The sequence below is a fragment of the Sus scrofa genome, chromosome 1 (genome assembly GCF_000003025.6).
Source record: "Sus scrofa isolate TJ Tabasco breed Duroc chromosome 1, Sscrofa11.1, whole genome shotgun sequence".
Lineage (NCBI taxonomy): Eukaryota > Metazoa > Chordata > Mammalia > Artiodactyla > Suidae > Sus > Sus scrofa.
In genome coordinates this window covers 236,222,036-236,241,099 of record NC_010443.5, presented here as the reverse complement: position 1 = coordinate 236,241,099, position 19,064 = coordinate 236,222,036, and the positions used below count along the sequence as shown (strand labels likewise).

The 19,064-nt window shown below is 39.9% G+C and overlaps 1 protein-coding gene across 1 annotated transcript in view; it reads right to left on the bottom strand.

The window, feature by feature from the left end:
* LOC100156421 (phospholipid-transporting ATPase FetA-like) overlaps nucleotides 1-19,064 on the bottom strand; it is a 99,002-nt gene that overhangs the window by 16,250 nt on the left and 63,688 nt on the right. Inside the window, exons 13-18 of the mRNA XM_005660209.2 lie at nucleotides 17,386-17,582; nucleotides 13,783-13,991; nucleotides 10,841-10,884; nucleotides 7,863-8,028; nucleotides 5,719-5,907; nucleotides 4,627-4,742 (exon numbers count right to left, since the gene is read on the bottom strand). Of these exons, the coding sequence (XP_005660266.1) occupies nucleotides 4,627-4,742; nucleotides 5,719-5,907; nucleotides 7,863-8,028; nucleotides 10,841-10,884; nucleotides 13,783-13,991; nucleotides 17,386-17,582 (921 nt within the window). The remainder of the gene's footprint in view (nucleotides 1-4,626; nucleotides 4,743-5,718; nucleotides 5,908-7,862; nucleotides 8,029-10,840; nucleotides 10,885-13,782; nucleotides 13,992-17,385; nucleotides 17,583-19,064) is intronic.

The following is a 19,064-nucleotide window of genomic DNA, read 5'->3' as shown; positions in this document are numbered from 1 at the left end:
AAGGCAAAAGGACAAAAAAAAAAAAAAAAATATGCTAGAGAGGGTGTGGAGAAAAGGGATTCCTCCTTCACTGTTGGTGGGAATGTGAATTGGTGCAACCACTATGGAAAACACTATGGAGATATCTTAGAAAACTAAATATACAACTACCATATGACTCAGCAATCCCATTCTTGGGCATATATACAGACAAAAACTTTTATTGAAAAAGATACATGTACTCCTATGTTCATAGCAGCATTAATCACAATAGCCAAAACATGGAAACAACCTAAATGTCTATCAACAGACAAATGGATTAAGATGTGGTATACATTGGAGTTCCCGTCATGGCACAGTGCTTAACGAATCCAACTAGGAACCATGAGGTTGCGGGTTTGATCCCTGACCTCACTCAGTGGGTTAAGGATCCGGCATTGCCGTGAGCTGTGGTGTGGGTTGCAGACATGGCTCGGATCCTGTGTTGCTGTGGCTCTGGTGTAGGCCGGCGGCTACAGCTTCAATTCGACTCCTAGCCTTGGAACCTCCATATGCTGCGGGAGTGGCCCTAAAAAGACAAAAAGATTTAAAAAAAAAAAAAAAAGATGTGGTATATATACAAAGTGGAATAGTACTCAACCATCAAAAAGAACAAAATAATGCTACCTGCAGCAACATGGATGGAACTAGAGACTCTCATACTAAGTGAAGTCAGAAAGAGAAAGACAAATATCATATGATATCACTTATATTTGGAATCTAATATATGGCACAAATGAACCTATCTACAGAAAAGAAACTAACTCATAGCTATGGAGAACAGACTTGTGGTTGTCAAGGGGGAGGGGGAGAGAGTGGGTTGGACTGGGAGTTTGGAGTTAGTAGATGCAAACTATTGCCTTTGGAGTGAATAAGCAATGAGATCCTGCTTATGATAGAACATGATGGAAGATAATGTGAGAAAAAGAATGTATGTATGTATATGTATAACTGGGTCACTCTGCTGAACAGCAGAAATTGACAGAATATTGTATATCAACTATAATAGAAAAAATAAATTTCTTAACAAAAAAAGAGAAAGGAAGAATCTCCATACTGTTTTCCATAGTGCCTGCACCAGTTTATACTCCCATCAATAGTGTATGAGGGTTCCCTTTTCTCTACATCCTCTCCAACACTTGAAGTTTCTTGTCTTTTTGGGAATTAAAATAGGGAGTTCCCTTGCAGCAAAGTGGGTTAAGGATCTGGCACTGTCATTGCAGCCACTTAGGTCACTGCTGTGGTGTAGGTTCAATACCTAGCCTGGGAACTTCCACATGCTGCAGGCATGGCCAAAAAAAAAGCAAACAAACAAAAAGCTATCAATCTAGGTCTAGCTACTCCAAAGAATGTGAAATCACTAATTCAAAAAGATACATGTGCCCCATGTCCACTGCAGCATTACTTACAATGGCCAAGGTATGGAAACAACCTAAGTGGCCATTAATGAATGGAATTACTAAGCAGCCATAAAAGAAGAAATCTCGCCATTTGCAACAAGATGGATGGACGTCGAGGGTATTAAGCTAAGTGAAATAAATCAGATAAAGAAATACCAAACACCATATGATTTTACTTACACGTGGGATCTAAAAAACAAACAAATGAACAAACAAAAGAAAAACAAACTCACAGACACAGGGAACACATTGGTGGTTACCAGAGGGGAAAGGGATTGCAGGTGGGAGGGTGAAACGAGTGAAGGGGGTCAATTGTATGGTGATGGGTGATGACAAGACAAAGTGGTGATCACTTTGAAGTGGATATAAATTATCAAATTATAATGTTGTACACTTGAAACTTACATAATGTTATGTACCACTTTTAACTCAATAACAAATATATATATATTCAGCAATTAAAAATATACTTCAGCTATTACCAAAAAAAGAAGGAAGAGATACAGCAGAAACTGATTTTGGATGGGATACTGATAAGAGGACTTGACAAGTTGAACAGTATACTCACTGACAGATCCTTAATCCATTCAACAAATAATTTAGCAGCCTGTGTTAACATTGTTATTATTATTGTTATTGTCTTTTTGCCTTTATAGGGCTGCACCCGAGGCACATGGAGGTTTCCAGGCTAGGGGTCGAATTGGAGCTGTAGCTACTGAGCCACAGCAACTCGGGATCCCAGCTGTATCCCAGCCGTGTCTGCAACCTACACCACAGCTCATGGCAACGCGGATCCTCAAACCACTGAGCAAGGCCAGGGATCAAACCCGCAACCTCAAGGTTCCTAGTCAGATTCGTTTCCACTGCGCCACGACAGGAACTCCAACATTTTTTCTTATTTATCCTCTACTTATCTATTTTTCTTTTCTCTTGTGGTGGGGAAACAAGGGCCCTGGGCCCAAATCCTGACTGCTGCTTGTTTTTGTGTGACCCGTTTGCTGGATTCCTGTCTTAGAGGGCTTTTGTGTTTCTGCATGAGTGGGTTTCTAGAACTTGACTCTTACAGGTGTATCATCAGTAGTTAATAGATTATAGTGGAGTCAGTTTCCACTATGGTTATGGCTAAGGTTGGTAGCAGGAAGCAGGTCAAAAGACCTGAAATAGTTTTATGAGCCTCTCTGAAGCTAGTCTGTGGAAATGTCTCTGAGAAGACACCCTAATTCATATGTTTTGGATGGTTAAAAGATAAGTGTTTTAAGGATAGCCCATAAAAAAATAAAACCCAAAAACAAAAAATGAAACAGTGGCCTCAGAAAACTAGTATAAGACATAAGAGCCGTCCTATGTGGAACACTTCACTGACTTTTTAAAAAACCTGAGATGTAATTATGGATCCTAAAATTCACCCTTTTAAAGTACATAATTAAGCGGTTTTAAAAAATTATATTCAGGAGTTCCCGTTGTGGTTCAGCAGGTTACAAACCTGATTAGTATCCATGAGGATGTGGGTTCGATCCCTGGCCTCGCTCAGTACATTAAGGATCCGACCTTGCCGTGCGCTGTGGTATATAGGTCACAGACGTCATGGCTTGGATTCCATGTGGCTGTGGCTGTAGTGCAGGCCAGCAGCTGCAACTCAGAGTCGACCCTTAGCCTGGGAACTCCCATATGCCACAGGTATGACCCCCAAAAGAAAAAAAAATTACACTCATAAAGCTGCACAACCATCACTACTATCTAAATCCCAAACATTTTCATCGGCTTCAAAAGAAACCCTGTGCCCATTAGCAGTCATTCCCATTTCCTTTTCCTCTAACCTCTGGTAAACATTCCTTTTTGTGACTTGGGTCACTTTGCTGTACAGTAGAAACTTGACAGAACACTAAACCAACTATAATGGAGAAAATAAAAATCATTAAAAAATGTGAGATATCTGTACAATGAATACTATTCAGTCACAAAAAGGAATGAGATACTTATACATGCTACAGTGTGGACGAACCTTGAAAACATTAGGCTAAGTGAAAGAAGCCAGTCACAAAAGGCCACATATTGTATGATTTCATTTATATGTGATGTCTAAAATTGGTAAATCTATAGAACAGAAAGTAGATTAGTGGGTACCAGAGGCTAGGGGAAAGAGAGATTGGTTCCAGTCTGCTGGCATTAGAAGGGAAAACCAGATTCATGCTCTCTGGGGTTTCTACCCTTAAAGCTGGATATGTGAAGGGTTGGGGGAATAGGACAGGGGATGTGACGGGGACAAATGGCCAACAAGCACATGAAAAGATGTCCCATGTCATTAGCCATCTGGGAAATACAAATAAAAAATCACAAGATACTTTTTCATGCCACTAGGATAACTAAACTAAAAAAAGATGACCAGACAAAAGTTTCGACAAGCATATAGAGAAGTTGCTAACTTCATATGTGCTTGTTGGCCATTTGTCTTTCTGACTTCTGATGATATATTAATAGAGGGTCCAGCCAAAATGGCCTAATAGCATTTCCGCCAATCTATTTCTTCTTTAAAATATTTTTATGATCTGCCCCTTCCCCCTCATATCCCCTGTCCTATTCCCCCAACCCTTCACATATCTAGGTTTAAGGGTAGAAACCCCAGACAGCATGAATCTGGTTTTCCTTTCTAATACCAGCAGTCTGGAACAATCCTCTCTTTCTGATACATCTCAAATCCTAGAGAATGGAAGTGTGGTGGGATAGGTAGGGACCCTTGGGGATTCTAACCCCATGAATAACAGAGGGTGGTGACAAATGGTCCCCTAAACAGCTCAAGCCTGGTGCTCTGCTCCGTACCCTAAAAGCAGTTTGTTCCCATCGTGGCTGGTGGGGTGGGGCCTCCCATATCATTAGGCCCTATTCTGAAGCAAATTCTAGATCTGACCACAGGACCTGCTGAGCTAGGAATCATAGAGCAAACTGTTCTGATTGTGTAAGTGCACCCACAACACAGTCTTCATCATGTTTCTGGAATCCTGGACCATCTAACTCCTTGACACAGAAGCTGGCTATGTGGTCAGTAAGAGTCCCACAGAATGAGACAGTTATTATTCTTCCATCAATTAAAGAGACACAGCCACCAATCTACCCTGCACTAAAACAAACTGACACAGGGACACATATATGGACACATATCCAGATACACAGAATCACCCACAGCTTCACTCCCCAGAAACTAAACACTTACATCTAAATGATCCATGGTCACTTCTTTGAGGGATCTACAGGATGGATGAAGTAGCTGACAGAGGATGGTGTCTGCGCCCTTGCAGAACAACATTACACGATCTTCAGGTGTCCTCACTAAGGAAAAACAACTTAAGCAAAGTAACCATACAGGTCCAGTGTTAGAAGAACTTGTCTGGGCCACTGAGGGATGGCAGGAGGCTGTTCCCACGGCATGTATTTCTGATACCTTTTGGGGCTAATAAGCACTCAATGAGCTGTCACACAGGATGAGTGATGTGATGAGGGCTGGTGAGAATTAGGGAGGACCTTTTGGAAATAGTTTTTCCATGGGGTCAATATAACCTATGGAAAACTCTGATACAGAATCACATTTACCTTCTTGAAGCCAAGTTCCAGACCAAGGCCCACACCTAGTAAGGACCAAAGATCAAAAATGACTTCTTCAATCATGGACTTGGAAAATAGACTTGTGGCTGCCTGATGGGAGAGGGAGGGAGTGGGAGGTATCAGGAGCTTGGGCTTATCAGACACAACTTAGAATAGATTTACAAGGAGATCCTGCTGAGTAGCATTGAGAACTATGTCTAGATACTCATATTGCAACAGAACAAGGGTGGGGGAAAAATGTATACATGTAAGAATAACTTGATTCCCTTGCTGTACAGTGGGAAAAATAAATAAATAAATAAAAATGACTTCTTCCTCTTTAGTCTGAGGCCCAAATTAATTGAGCAAGATAATAGAATTTCTCTTATATTGTCTGCCCCCATTTCTTCCAACTTCAGGATTTATGGATTTATTCTCTGTTATTATTATAGCTTTGAGGGTTCTGACAAGCCATAACCCAGGATCACTAAAAAGGGGCCTTGGTCTTAGCACATGGTGGTGAGCTTGCATGTGTGTATATGAGAAAATACAAAGGATTATGAGAGAAAGTGAGAATGGCCATGTATTTGTATTTGAGGCAGGGTACCTGTGAAATGGCATTTGGATGGGAGAAAACATTTGTGTGTAGATAGAGGAGAAAGTCGATGTGTGAATGTGTATGGAAGACAAATAAGGGGAGAGGATCAGCTAGAGGGGCACCCACCAATAACGGACATCCTCTTGCGCACATTGCTGAAGTCCAAAATAGCCAGTAGTTGGTAGATTTTGGTTTCCCCCATTTCAACTACCATGATTGTCTCAGATGTACGGGAACGGAACACAAAGCCAAAGTTCCTGGCAGCAGTGACCAGGGCACCTTCATCTGGGGACTGAGCCTGGTAAACCAGCTCACCTGGCAGGAGAGAAGAGAGTAGTCAGAGCCCACAGAGATGTGCAGCTGAGGTCCACTCAGAAGTGAGATTGTCTTCCAAGTAAGTGGCTTACATAAAAATGGAGCCCAGGAGGGGACATCTTTCTTCAAAACTTCCTCACGAGTCTGGCCTTAAAAGGCCAGGCTGCATAAAACAGGTCAGTTTTTTCTTTTCTTTCCAATACTTTCAACTCATTTAACAGACCAGGGTCAATATTACAGAGGTACTGGTACATGTGTACAAACACAAAACATAGGCAGTTACTCTCCAAATTTAGTGGATAAAGATAGCTCGGGGAGGGAGTTCCCATTGTGGCTCAGTGGTAACAAACCTGACTAGTACCCATGAGGATGTGGGTTTGATCCCTGGCCTCACTCAGTGGGTTAGGGATCCAGCATTGGCATGAGCTGTGGTTGTGGGTCACAGACTTGGCTCAGATCCCAAGTTGCTGTGGCTGTGGTGTAGGCCAGTGGCTGCAGCTCCGATTCAACCCCTAGCCTGGGAATTTCCACACGCTGTGGGTATAGCCCTAAAAAGATGAAAAAAGAAAGAAAGAATAAAAAAGACAGTTCAGGGGCTATTAAAAGTGAAGGTTCTTGGGGGTTCCCATCGTGGCGCAGTGGAAATGAATCTGACTAGGAACCATGAGGTTGCAGGTTTGATCCTTGGCCTCGCTCAGTGGGTTAAGGATTCGGTGTTGCTGTGGCTATGGTGTGGCCCTAAAAAGCAAAAAAAAAAAAAAAAAGAAGAAAGAAAGAAAGAAACTCTCACTCTGGGAAGCTAAATGACTTTGTTGAATCAATCTTCCAATGTGATATTATTCAAGACATTTATGGAAATTCTTTTTTAGAATCTCCCCATAACCTGAGGTATATTTTAGATTAAAATCAAATTGACCTTCAAAAGAGAAATAAAGACAGTTACGCATCATCAGAATTTTATACCTGTGAATAAGGTTGGTGGGGGAGTATAATTTTAGGTCAGACATAAGATATGTCCATTAGATAATAAGACTATTTTCTTGTATATTTCCTACCTTGTCACTCAAGACAGTAAACAAAGACAAGTTCAAATACGCTTCAAGTAATAGAAACTTGCTGGAATGTCAGACCAGGAGAAGGTTGTGGTGGGGTGGGAACTCATGGCGCCAGAAGACATGAGATTTGGGTTCTCATCTCATTTATGCATTTTTTAGTTATAGGATTTTAGTCAGTCACTTAATTTCTTTTAACTTCAGCTTCCTTCCCTATAAAACTAGGCTCATTGTTGTTGTTCTGCGGTGGGCTGCTGTGAAGATTATAGGAGGTAATATAAATGAAAGCAATTTGTAAAACTATAAAATGATGTACAGATATAAGGTGTTACTCATGGTAGTTCACTTTAAAGGATGCGATTTAGGTGGCTGCCTAAATTCTTGTTTGTTAAGAAAAAGCCTTCTTAATTTAAAACCAGTAATTTCTCATTATTTCTAAAATAAGATTTCAATAAATTCATGGATGGTATCGTCCTATTTGGTTATTAAAGAAATCAGGATATATGGGGATGCCTTTAAATTATGAAGCAACAAGAGGGTGACTCAACTCATTTCTGGAAGTCTTGTCAGAGAGAGTGGAGCCGATCTTGGCAACAAATCAAACAAATTCTGTGACAAGACGTCACGGACTCAAGACCAGAAGCTCTCTAGATAGTACCAAATGTGACCCCTATCGAATGACCCAACCTTCTTTAAGACCACGAGGTTGTTTCTACTTGAATATCTTTAGTGACTATGAAGATATTCAAGTCCTGACTATCCATTCCATTGCTGTATAACTCTCCTTATTAGAAAGTACTTTCTTAGATTAAGCATTATGAAAGATATCAAACCACCCCCACTTCCAACCAGCCTAGACACTATGACATATTCTCAGTCCACGAGGCCACAGACCCCTCTCACCTTCTACCTTCTCTTCTGGTATCACAGTATGACACAATGAGAGTGAGAGGAAAAACAAGTGTACCCAGCGATCTCCCCTTTTCACTGCTTCCACTAAAGTCTTGTCATAAAATGAAAACTTAGGATCAGCCAGTTTGTTGTAGGAGAAGTCGACCTTTTCTGTTTTCTGGAACACATAAGCACACATAAACCAGAACAAACTTCTCAATAGCAGCTTGAAATTTTATGGAAGGTCAACTGGGGGACAGTTTGTGGGACATGATGAGAACTCTCAGGAGAATGAGAAAAGGAAGATAAATGAAGGAGATTCTGTGCTGGTTTCTAAGGTCTATGGCACTCTGACCTGGACTATCCATTCACTTGGAAAAGATCCACCCCACAGGAGACAAGCTGACCACTGCTTGGCAGTCTCTTTTTGCCCCCTTTTGAATTTACCTATTCTGAATGATCAATGGCCATCTTTAGGCTCTATTCTTCCAAGTCCCAAAACCATGATAATCAAACCCGAGGATATGAGAGGATAACTGTTCCCTATTAGTAAATGATTTCTGGAAAAAGTCTTGTCCTCTGCCTGATTTGAGAAGCTGGGAAGGGAGTTAGATACAATGACATCACTGCGTTGCACTATTCCTACTTTACCCACAGGGGGCTAGAGAGAAATACTGCACAAGAAGGCTTCAGTACAGACTTCTTGTTCACAGACTTAATTTTGAACCATTTTACTTGACTGTCACCATACCTGATTTCTTCTGGCTTCTGGGATACTCTCAGGGAAACTCATCTTTCAATCAAGGCAGGGAGAAGAAAGCATTTTTATGAAGAGATAAGGCTGTAGGCAAGTTTGTTTACAAGACAACAAAGATTCTAGTGATCCAGTGGAAAAGGTGTTATGGTCAATCAGTAGTGGAAGAGGAAGAGAAAAGAAACTCCAGGGTAACAATTTACTCCCTAGAAGCTATATCTTTGTTTATATTTCCAAAGTCATTAGTAGAGTCCCTGGAAGAGGATTTAAGGCAAATACGGATTTTATTTCCCATTTCTAATCTTTTTGGATGGATAGGGGTGAGGTAGTAGTTGGGAGGTGGAGTTAGTGCTTTGGTACATAAGTCAATTGGCTTAGGCTTTAGAATTGGTTCTAATAGGAAACAGATAGGGTGAGGAGTACCTTGAACGTAATAAAAGAAGTCCTATGGAGGGATGCTTAAAATAAAAATCCATAAACAAAAGCTGACATGCAATATTAGAGCAAAGAGTAAAAGTGAACCAGCTAGAGATAGGAAGAATGAAAAGGAAGATATTTTTATAGTTGAGTGGGATAAATTTGATTACATAAATCAAAGACTTTCTTAACAGAAAAAATATAAACAAAAGCTGAAAGACAAAAATGGAAAAATAATTATAACATGCGCTAGACTAAGGAAAAGTTGGTATTTTTACTATATAAAGAGTAATTTCAAATAAGAAAAAGAAAGGGCAAAGAATATGAACAGGAGATTCACAAAATGAGTGTAAATGGGCAATAAAGTGATTGGGAAGAGGAAGTAAAATAAGTACATAAAAAAGATTAAACATGATTAGTAATCAAAGAAAGGTAAATTAAATAAGACATTTTCACCAATTAATTCCTAAAGATTAAAACATTTACGTCCTTAAAGATATAGGAAAAAAAGAATTCTCATATTTTTTTTGTGAAATTATAAATTGATGTAGTCTATTTGGAGGGCAATATGGCAATATCTTTTTTTTTTTTTTTTTTGTCTTTTTAGGGCCACACCATGGCATATGGAAGTTCCCATGCTAGGGGTCGAATCTGAGCTGTCACCACAGGCCTACACCACAGCCACAGCAATGCTAGATCCAGGCTGTGTCGGCAACTTGCACCATAGCTCACGACAACACTGGATTCTTAACCCACTAAGTGAGGCCAGGGATCGAACCTGTGTCCTCATGGATACTAGTCAGACTCATTTCTGAGTCACTATGATGAGAACTCCCAATATGGCAATATTAAATGCATTAAAAAAATCTAGCCATCCTTTGACCAACTAATTTTACTCTCAGGACTTTATTCTAAGGGAATAATTATCAGAAAAGGAGATTAAAATGTATGTACCCTGATGCTTACCATAATGCTATTTATAATAGCAAAAGAAAACAATAAAAATAGAGTATTGGGGAGTTCCTGCTGTGCCACAGTGGGTTAAGGATCTGGTGTTACTGCAGCTGTGGTGTAGGTCACAACTGCGGCTTGGATTCAGTCCCTGACCCAAGAACTTGCATATGTGGCAGGTGTAGCCCCCCGCCTCAAAAGAATAGGGGATCAGGTAAGTCAAAATCAATTAAGATACATCAACACAATTAGATATGACCCTCATTCAAAATGATGATGGAGACCTAAATATACTGACTGGAAAGAGGGTTACAATATAGTGTCAAGTGAATAAAAGGGGGCTGAAAATAGTATGGATGCTATGATTCCCCCCTTCCTTCCCTCCTTCCCCCTCCTTCTCTCCTTCCTTCCTCCCTCCCTCCCTCCTTCCCTATCTACCTACCTACCTAGTTACCTATCTACCTGCCTAGGTATCTACCTATCTAGATGTCTATGTATATATGTCTTATATATACATATGAAAAGCATCTAAAAGTATATATATCCCCAAATTTTACACTGGTTATATAAGTGAGATTGAATGATTTTAACTTTCTTCTTCATATATTTCTATATTGTTTGGCATTCTTTTAAATTGTGAGTACAGATTATTTTTTAAAAAGAATAAAAAACAATAAATCTACTATCACTGTAAAATAGAAATCAAATAACATAGGTCATTTAGATAATACTTTCTGATATTATGGGGCCAATCATAGCTGTAATATTTCAGGGGCTAAGGGAAGCCCAGTATGTGTTAAACATGCTACTGTGCACACAGCCTCACTCAGCTAACACATGCATTTCACAGGGAGCTATAATCACTCACCTCCGAGACGTCTACCCTCTGTCCATTCTTGTCATAGACATCACCTGTTGGTAAAGAAACAGAGTGCACACTTGACAAGGGTTTTAAAGAAAGGTTTACATTTCTTTTTATTATGCAAAATAAGTGTAGCATAAAATGTGTCATTTTAACCAATTTTTAGTGTACAGTTTAGTGGCGTTAATAACATTCACAATGTTTTGCAACAATCACCATTATATACTTCCAAAACTTTTTCAGTATCCTAAACAGAAACTCCCTACCCCTCCCTATTCCCAGCCCTGCTAACCTCTAACCTACTTTCTGCCTCAAAGAATTTGCCTATTCTAGGTTTAGATTTCGTATCAATAGAATGAGACAATATGTCCCTATTGTGTCTGGCTTATTTCACTTAGCATAACATTTTCAAGAATCATCCATGCTGTAGCATGTGTCAGAACGTCATAACTTTTTATGCCTGAGTATTCCATTCCATGGATATACTACAATTTATCCATTCATCTGTTCATGGACACATGGGTTGTTTCTATGAACACTGGCATATATCTATCTGATGAATCCCTGTTTTCATTTTTTGGGGGTATATATAGTATTCCTGGGAATGGAATTACTGAGTGATATGGTAATTTAAAGGAGGATTTTAAAAGCTTATTTCCTCTAATTATATCATCTTAGACTTGTAGTCAAGCTCCTTGAATCCCCTCAGGCCACCTAAACTCCTTTCCCTAGGCCAATGGTAAGAATAATGCTGCTTGGGCCACAACTCTTCTCCTTAAGTGTGACTGAAGTGAAGCTGGAGGCTATGAGACGTCATACCTCAGAAAGCCCTTCAATCAGAAAAGCTACCTAGATGAGGTGTGAAGGCAGTGCTGGAATATTTAGGATTCTTGGCCAGTAGCTAGTACAGACAGAATGGGAGTGGAAGACAGTCGGAAGCCAAGCACAAAACACCCATGACCCCTTTCAATCTTACACAGTGTATGGTGAGGTCTTACAATGAGTAAGAAAATTAAGATCCTCTCTCAAATTATCCATCCAAAAATAAGCTTTTGGAGTTTATGCATGTGAAAACTTGTTTGTCAGGGGTAACTGAAAATATTAGAGTGCTCTAGCTTTTTTTAAATAAAAATTTAAATTTAAAATTTAAATTTTTTCTTTTCTTTTTTCTTTTTAGGACCACACCTGCGGCAAATGGAAGTTCCCAGGCTAGGGGTGGAACTGGAGTTACAGCTGCAGCCTATGCCACAGCTATAGCAACCCCAGATCCGGCACATCTTTTACATTTTTTCTTTTTTTTAATTTTTAATTTTTTTGTCTTTTTGCCTTTTCTAGGGCCGCTCCTGCGGCATATGGAAGTTCCCAGGCTAGGGGTCTAATCGGAGCTGTAGCCGCCAGCCTACACCAGAGCCACAGCAACTCGGGATCCAAGCGCATCTGCGACCTACCCCACAGCTCATGGCAATGCTGGATCCTTAACCCACTGAGCAAGGCCAGGGATCGAACCCTCAATGTCATGGTTCCTAGTCAGATTCGTTAACCACTGCGCCACGATGGGAACTCCGATCCAGCACATCTTGACCTATGCTGCAACTTGTGGCAATGCCAGATCCTTAACCCACTAAATGAGGCCAGGAATCAAACCTGAATCCTCATGGATGCTAGTCGAATTCTTAACCTGCTAAGCCACAACGTCACTCCCTAATTTTTTAACTGAGGTGGAACTCACATAACAAACATACCATTAACCATTTTAAAATGTGCAATTCAGGGGCAACTGGAGCATTCACAATGTTTTGCAACTACCACATCTTCCTAGTTTCAAAGCTTTTTCATCATCCCAGAACATCCAACATGTTCTAGCTTTTTAGATGTGATTGCCTTCCTTAGCTAGGTAGTGCACATATATGAGGACTTAACACTATCATAAAAACAAGTTTATGCTTGATGCAGGAAATAAATGAATAACCAGCCATGGGAGACGCTGACCAAACTATGAATAAAACCTTGTGATGACTTCTTTCTGAACTGTTTATTGGTCTGAATTGGGAATCAAGAGATTAGTAGCTTTGGTAATATGCTGGTTGTGCTATCTGATTTAATGTGAGAGTAACTGACATTCTTAAGACATTGGGAATTCCTTGAGGACAGAAATTAAGTCTTACACATCTTTGTATTTCCAATGTCTAGCACAACAGATTGCAGCTTTGTGGCTAGAACCTAATGGGCTAAGTGATCTTTGCTTTGTGAACAGAGAAGGTTTTGAGAATAAGAAGTAAATGTGAATTTAGAGGCATATATGTAGATTTGGAGATAGATTATTCTTTAAAATTTTTTTTCTTAAGGTATAGTTGGTTAACAATGTTGTGCCAATTTGATCCAAAAGAGCCCTGGATGCTAGGCCAAGGAGTTTGGGTTTTATCCTAAAAATAGTAAAGACCTTTCTAAGGAGGGAAAGGTTTAGGGTTAGGGTTAGGGTTAGAGGTTTTTAAAAACTTGATCTGGTCATAGAACGGTGACCTAGATTAAGGTATTGAGTGGTAATTTAGGATCAGATCCAGGGAGGAAGTACTCAGACTGACATGATTATTATTGAGGAGTTCCCATCGTGGCACAGTGGAAACAAATCTGACTAGGAACCATGAGGGTGCAGGTTCGATTCATGGCCTCGCTCAGTGGGTTAAGGATCCAGCGTTGCCATGAGCTGTGGTGTAGGTCGAAGATGAGCCTCAGATCCTGAGTTGCTGTGGCTGTGGTGTAGGCTGGCGGCTGCAGCTCCGATTAGACCCCTAGCCTGGGAACCTCCATATGCCATGAGGTGTGGCCCTAAAAAGACAAAAACAAAAGAAAACAAAACAAAAACCCCCCAAAATGAAAAAGATTATTATTGAGAACAATGCAAAGTAAAAATTTCCTAGGACTCAGGGAAAGCAGGAAGATATGCATACCATAGAATTTCCCATTAATAGAACACTTGTTGAAAATCATGATGTTCTGAGTCAAGGTCCCTGTTTTGTCGGAGAACACATATGTGACCTGGCCGAGCTCCTCATTCAGAGTGGTGGTGCGAGCCCGTGCTGGAGTGTTCTTTGGTTCGTAAAACATCTTCTGATCCCAGTTGATATAAAAACTGTTGCCCAATCTTATTATCTCAACACTAAGGAGAAAGCAAGAAAAGAAGGGTCCTGGGTCAGAACAGGGCAAACAAATTAATCATTCTGGTTTCCTTCTTGCCAGTCCTGTGGTGGAACAGAAAGTTAGAATATCTTCCTTGGAACCTACAGTCTTGGACAACACTTCCTACCAGCCAACCCACTGTAATTCTGACTTTGACTATTATCCATTCAAGGCTTTACTTGATTACCAGATATATTTCACGAACTGTGCTGAGGCATACTCCTCCCTTTACACTCTTTCTTCCAAAAAGTTTGAAATTCTGCAATAATGCAAGGCCTGACCGAGTTAAGAATTAATTTATAGAGGGCTGCCTAGGCTTAATTAGAGGATTATTGCTGCTGTCATGTAAATCTGTTGGTGAGCAAGAAAGAGAAACTTGAAACAGCACTTCTTTGTTTCTGAAGAGGAAGGGAAAGATCTATGAGACTCAGAAACAGCTTACAGGAACTGACACTGATACATTTCTAGGCAGACCCAGCATCCCTGTGGGTAGCATTTCCCCATAATAGTCTCCTCCCCATTTTAACTGAATTTTCCCACTTGCCTTTACCACATTCCTCTTCTTTTCCAAATATCATGCATTATAGATTCTTTATGGTTAATAAAACATCTTCACTTTAGAACAGTGAAGACTTTTAAGCAGCCTCCTTCTTATCACCATTCATATTTAGTGTATGTTTGTTTATTAGACTGCTTCATTAGTAATCCCTGTCTGCAACAGCTGCCTTGAGTGACATGGATTTTTTTTGTTTGAGGTGAGGGAGGAAGTACTCAGACTGACATAATTGACTTTATTAGTCTTCATGTTTTGAGTATTGACCCCTCCCTTCCTTAACCATACTAGTCACCATAGCAACCTCTCTAAACCCAGACATTTAATCACATTATTTCTCTCCTTAGAAAGGTCTTTGCTATTTTTAGGATAAAACCCAAACTCCTTGGCCTAGCATCCAGGGCTCTTCTGGATCTGATCCTAAATTACCACTCAATACCTTAATCTAGGTCACCGTTCTATGACCAGATCAAGTTTTTAAAAACCTCTAACCCTAACCCTAACCCTAAACCTTTCCCTCCTTAGAAAGGTCTTTACTATTTTTAGGATAAAACCCAAACTCCTTGGCCTAGCATCCAGGGCTCTTTTGGATCTGATCCTAAATTACCACTCAATACCTTAATCTGGTCACCATTCTATGACCAGATCAAGCTTTTAAAAACCTCCAAAACTTTGTATAGCTGTTTTTCTTTTTTTCTTTCTTTCTTTCTTTTTGTCTTTTTAGGGCTGCACACGCGGCACATGGAAGTTCCCAGGCTAGGGGTCTCATTGGAGCTGTAGCTGCCGACCTACACCACAGCCACAGCAATGCCAGATCCAAGCTGCATCTACAACTTACACCAAAGCTCATGACAATGCTGGATCTTTAACCTACTGAGTGAGGCCAGGGATCAAACCCGCAACTTCATGGTTCCTAGTTGGATTCTTTTCTGCTGTGCATGATGGGAACTCCTATGCTGGTTTTTCTGCTTACAGTATTCTTTTCTCCCACTTTCTGCTTGATAAACTCTACTCTTTTCTCAAATATCAGTTTGATTATTACCATTTCTGTAAATCCCTAAGCTTCTCCAGGCAGACCCAACACACTTCTTTTCTAGGCTCCCATAACATTCATATATATATTTCTATTACATTATTGTTATTATTTGTCTTTTTAGGGCTGCACCCGCAGCATAGGGAGGTTCCCAGGCTAGGGGTCGAATAGGAGCTATAGCTGACAGCCTACACCACAACCACAGCAATGTGGGATCTGAGACACATCTGCGACCTGCACCACAGCTCATGGCAACACTGGATCCTTAACCCACTGAGCGAGGTCAGGGATTGAATCTGTGTCCATATGGATGCTGGTCAGACTTGTTTCTGCTGAGCTACGATGGGAACTCCTATTACATCATTTTTCTTTTTTTTTTTTTTTCTGTTTTGTTTTGTTTTGTCTTTTTTGCCATTTCTTGGGCCACTCCCGCGGCATATGGAGGTTCCCAGGCTAGGGGTCTGATCGGAGCTATAGCCGCCGGACTACACCAGAGCCACAGCAATGCGGAATCCGAGCCGAGGTTGCAACATACACCACAGCTCACAGCAATGCCAGATCTTTAACCCACTGAGCAAGGCCAGGGACCGAACTCGCAACCTCATGGTTCCTAGTTGGATTCATTAACCACTGAGCCACGACAGGAACTCCTATTACATCATTTTTCGTACTGTAGCATAATTATTTACATAGATATCTGTTTCCATGGCTATGTTTTAAGCTTATCTAGAAGAAAGGCTGTCTTATTATTCATGATTTTTTTCTCTGGGACCTAATATAGTACTTGGCACATAGTAGGTGTTCAATAAATATTTATTAAATTAGGAAGATAATTTAGTTATACAGGATGCTTTGGGGGTTGGGATGCCACAAGTGTAGGATGCAAAAAAATGTGTTTGGGCACATATGTGAAAGGGAATGCTGAGAATAGAAAAGGAGATTAGAGTACAGTAAAGACTTATTTTACCTATACTCAGATTTTTGTCAAAGGTGTTCATGAAAAGGGGGAGGAAACATCCTTCATCTTATCTAACTTTTAGGAACCAGAACTTAAGTCACAATTACACCTATCTACCATTTGTCATACTGTTTCTGCGGGAAAATGCACTCTGAGTTCTGATTTAATTGATTTACAAATGAATGTTTGGAATCTATCTCACTGACAAACTAGGGGCTGTCTAGATTATACATTAGCATCACCAAATTTGTGTGCATTTTTTCTAATTATTTTGTGTATCTGTATGTCTTGTTTAGTCATGTACATAATAAACTATTTGAGGGCAGGGATAATTTTCTTTTTGTATAACCTACCTAGTATCTAGTACAGTATTCTGGATATGGAAAGCATTCATGCAATCTCTAAATATTTCTCAGAGTGCTTTGTTCACCAGTTACTGTTGAAAGCAAAGGGTTAAAGAGCACAGACTCTATGCTTTCTGAAAGTTCACACTTTAGTTGGGGAATTAAGTAGGAAGTATGAAGTCAGGTCCTCCCTCTGTGATCAAAAAAGCCTACCTGGAGTTCCTGGTGTGGTGCAGCGGAAATGAATCTGACTAGGAACCATGAGGTTGCGGGTTCGATCCCTGACCTCGCTCAGTGGGTTAAGGATCTGGCGTTGCCGTGAGCTGTGGTGTAGGTTGCAGATGAGGCTCGGATCCCCAGTTGCTGTGGCTCTGGCGTAGGCTGGTGGCTGCAGCTCCAATTAGACCCATAGCCTAAAAAGCAAGCCAAAAAAAAAAAAAACAAAAAAACAAACAAAAAAAAACACCCCCCAAAAACAAAGCCTACCTGACGTAGAGGGAAATGGGCACCATGGTGTTGAGGATAATGAAGTAAGACCAGAATATGAGAGTGGCAGAGACAACTGAGGAAGAGACATATTCTTTCCATGGCAGAAAATCCTGGAAGTAGTAGCCTTTCTTATTCTCCCAAATGCAATGTCCAATGGCTAGGATAAAACACATGCTGCCTAAAAACAGGAAAATCTAGAAATCAAAAAAAGAATTAAATTAATATTTCATCCAAGACACTGCATCACTTCTACTGTTTGGAGTCTGATCTCTCAACAAAGCTTCTCTCTTTTCTTGGAGAGCAGGGGTCCCTGAAGCTCAGAGACTGTACAGTAGTACACAGGACAGAAAAGAAAGCCCACAGGAGCCATCCTTGGGATTTGGACAGGAGATAATAGTAACTAAAATATGTCAAATATTTATTAAGTGCCAGGGACTGTGTTAAGTACTTTACATATATTAATTTAATATTTATAACATTCCTCTTTTAATAATAGAAAAAGAACTTGATATTAAGACTGGAAAAGTAATTTGCCTAGTCACTTAGCTACTAACTAGGAGAGACAAGTTTTGAACCAGTTCTAGAACCCAAGCACTTGATTACTCCCTTACGGAACTGAGGGGCTACTTTAACAAAAATCTAAAATGTGTGGCATTGGCTTAGCTGTTTAGGGTGGGTGGGTGGTAAGGAAACTGATATAAAAGGCTGACAATATGGCAATCAGGTTAACAGTAAAGAATTTCGTAAAACTGGAAGATGGACCATGTGCCTTGAGCCTAGAGCTCTAAGGCAAGTGGTTGGAAAGAATTAGAATATTAATGTGTTTGTTAACTCTGACAAAAGAAAGAGTTGAATTAGGGGAATAACTGGCCAATTTACAAGCAGAAATGAAAAGGAACAGAGTGAAACAGGCTATCAAAGGACTGGAAAAGTCTATTACTTTTAGATACAAAAGAGGAAAAAAAAAGATAAGATTGAGATCTTAAGCAAACAAGGTCCAATATTTATTTGCGAATGAATAAAGTGAATCAGCCTGGAGACAATGTTCAGATTAAGTACCTTCTAACCCAAATAAGATTATTGTTCCAGATAACTTCAATTTTTTTTTTTTTTTGCCATTAAATTGAGAGAGAAGGTCATGGAGGAGTAAAGGATGCAAAGAGATAAGACAAATTTGAGACCTATGTTTGGAAAAGAACGTGGGGAAGAAAGGGTAATACTCCCAAGTTGTTTTTTTTTTTTTTTTTTTTTTTAACAAGGCTAGCATTTCTCTAGTGTCAAAGCCAGAAAAGGACAGTACAAGAAAAGAAAACCACAGGCCAATATTCCTATGAATATACATGCAAAACTTCCTAATAGCAAACCAAATTCAACAGCATTATTAAAAGGATCATACACCATAATCGAGTGGAATTTAGACATTAATGAAAGGAAATGAGGACAAATAAGTGGAAATATATCCAGTGTTCACAGATTGGAAGAGTTAGCATTGTTAAAATGTCCATACTACCCAAACTATCTACAGATTCAATGCAATCCCTATCAAGATTCCAGTGGTGTTTTAACAGAAATAGAAAAAAAAAATCCTAAAACGTCTATGTAACTACAAAGGACCACAAATAACCAAAGCAATCTTGAGAAAGAAGTAGGGTGGATGCTACTGATTCCTGATTCCA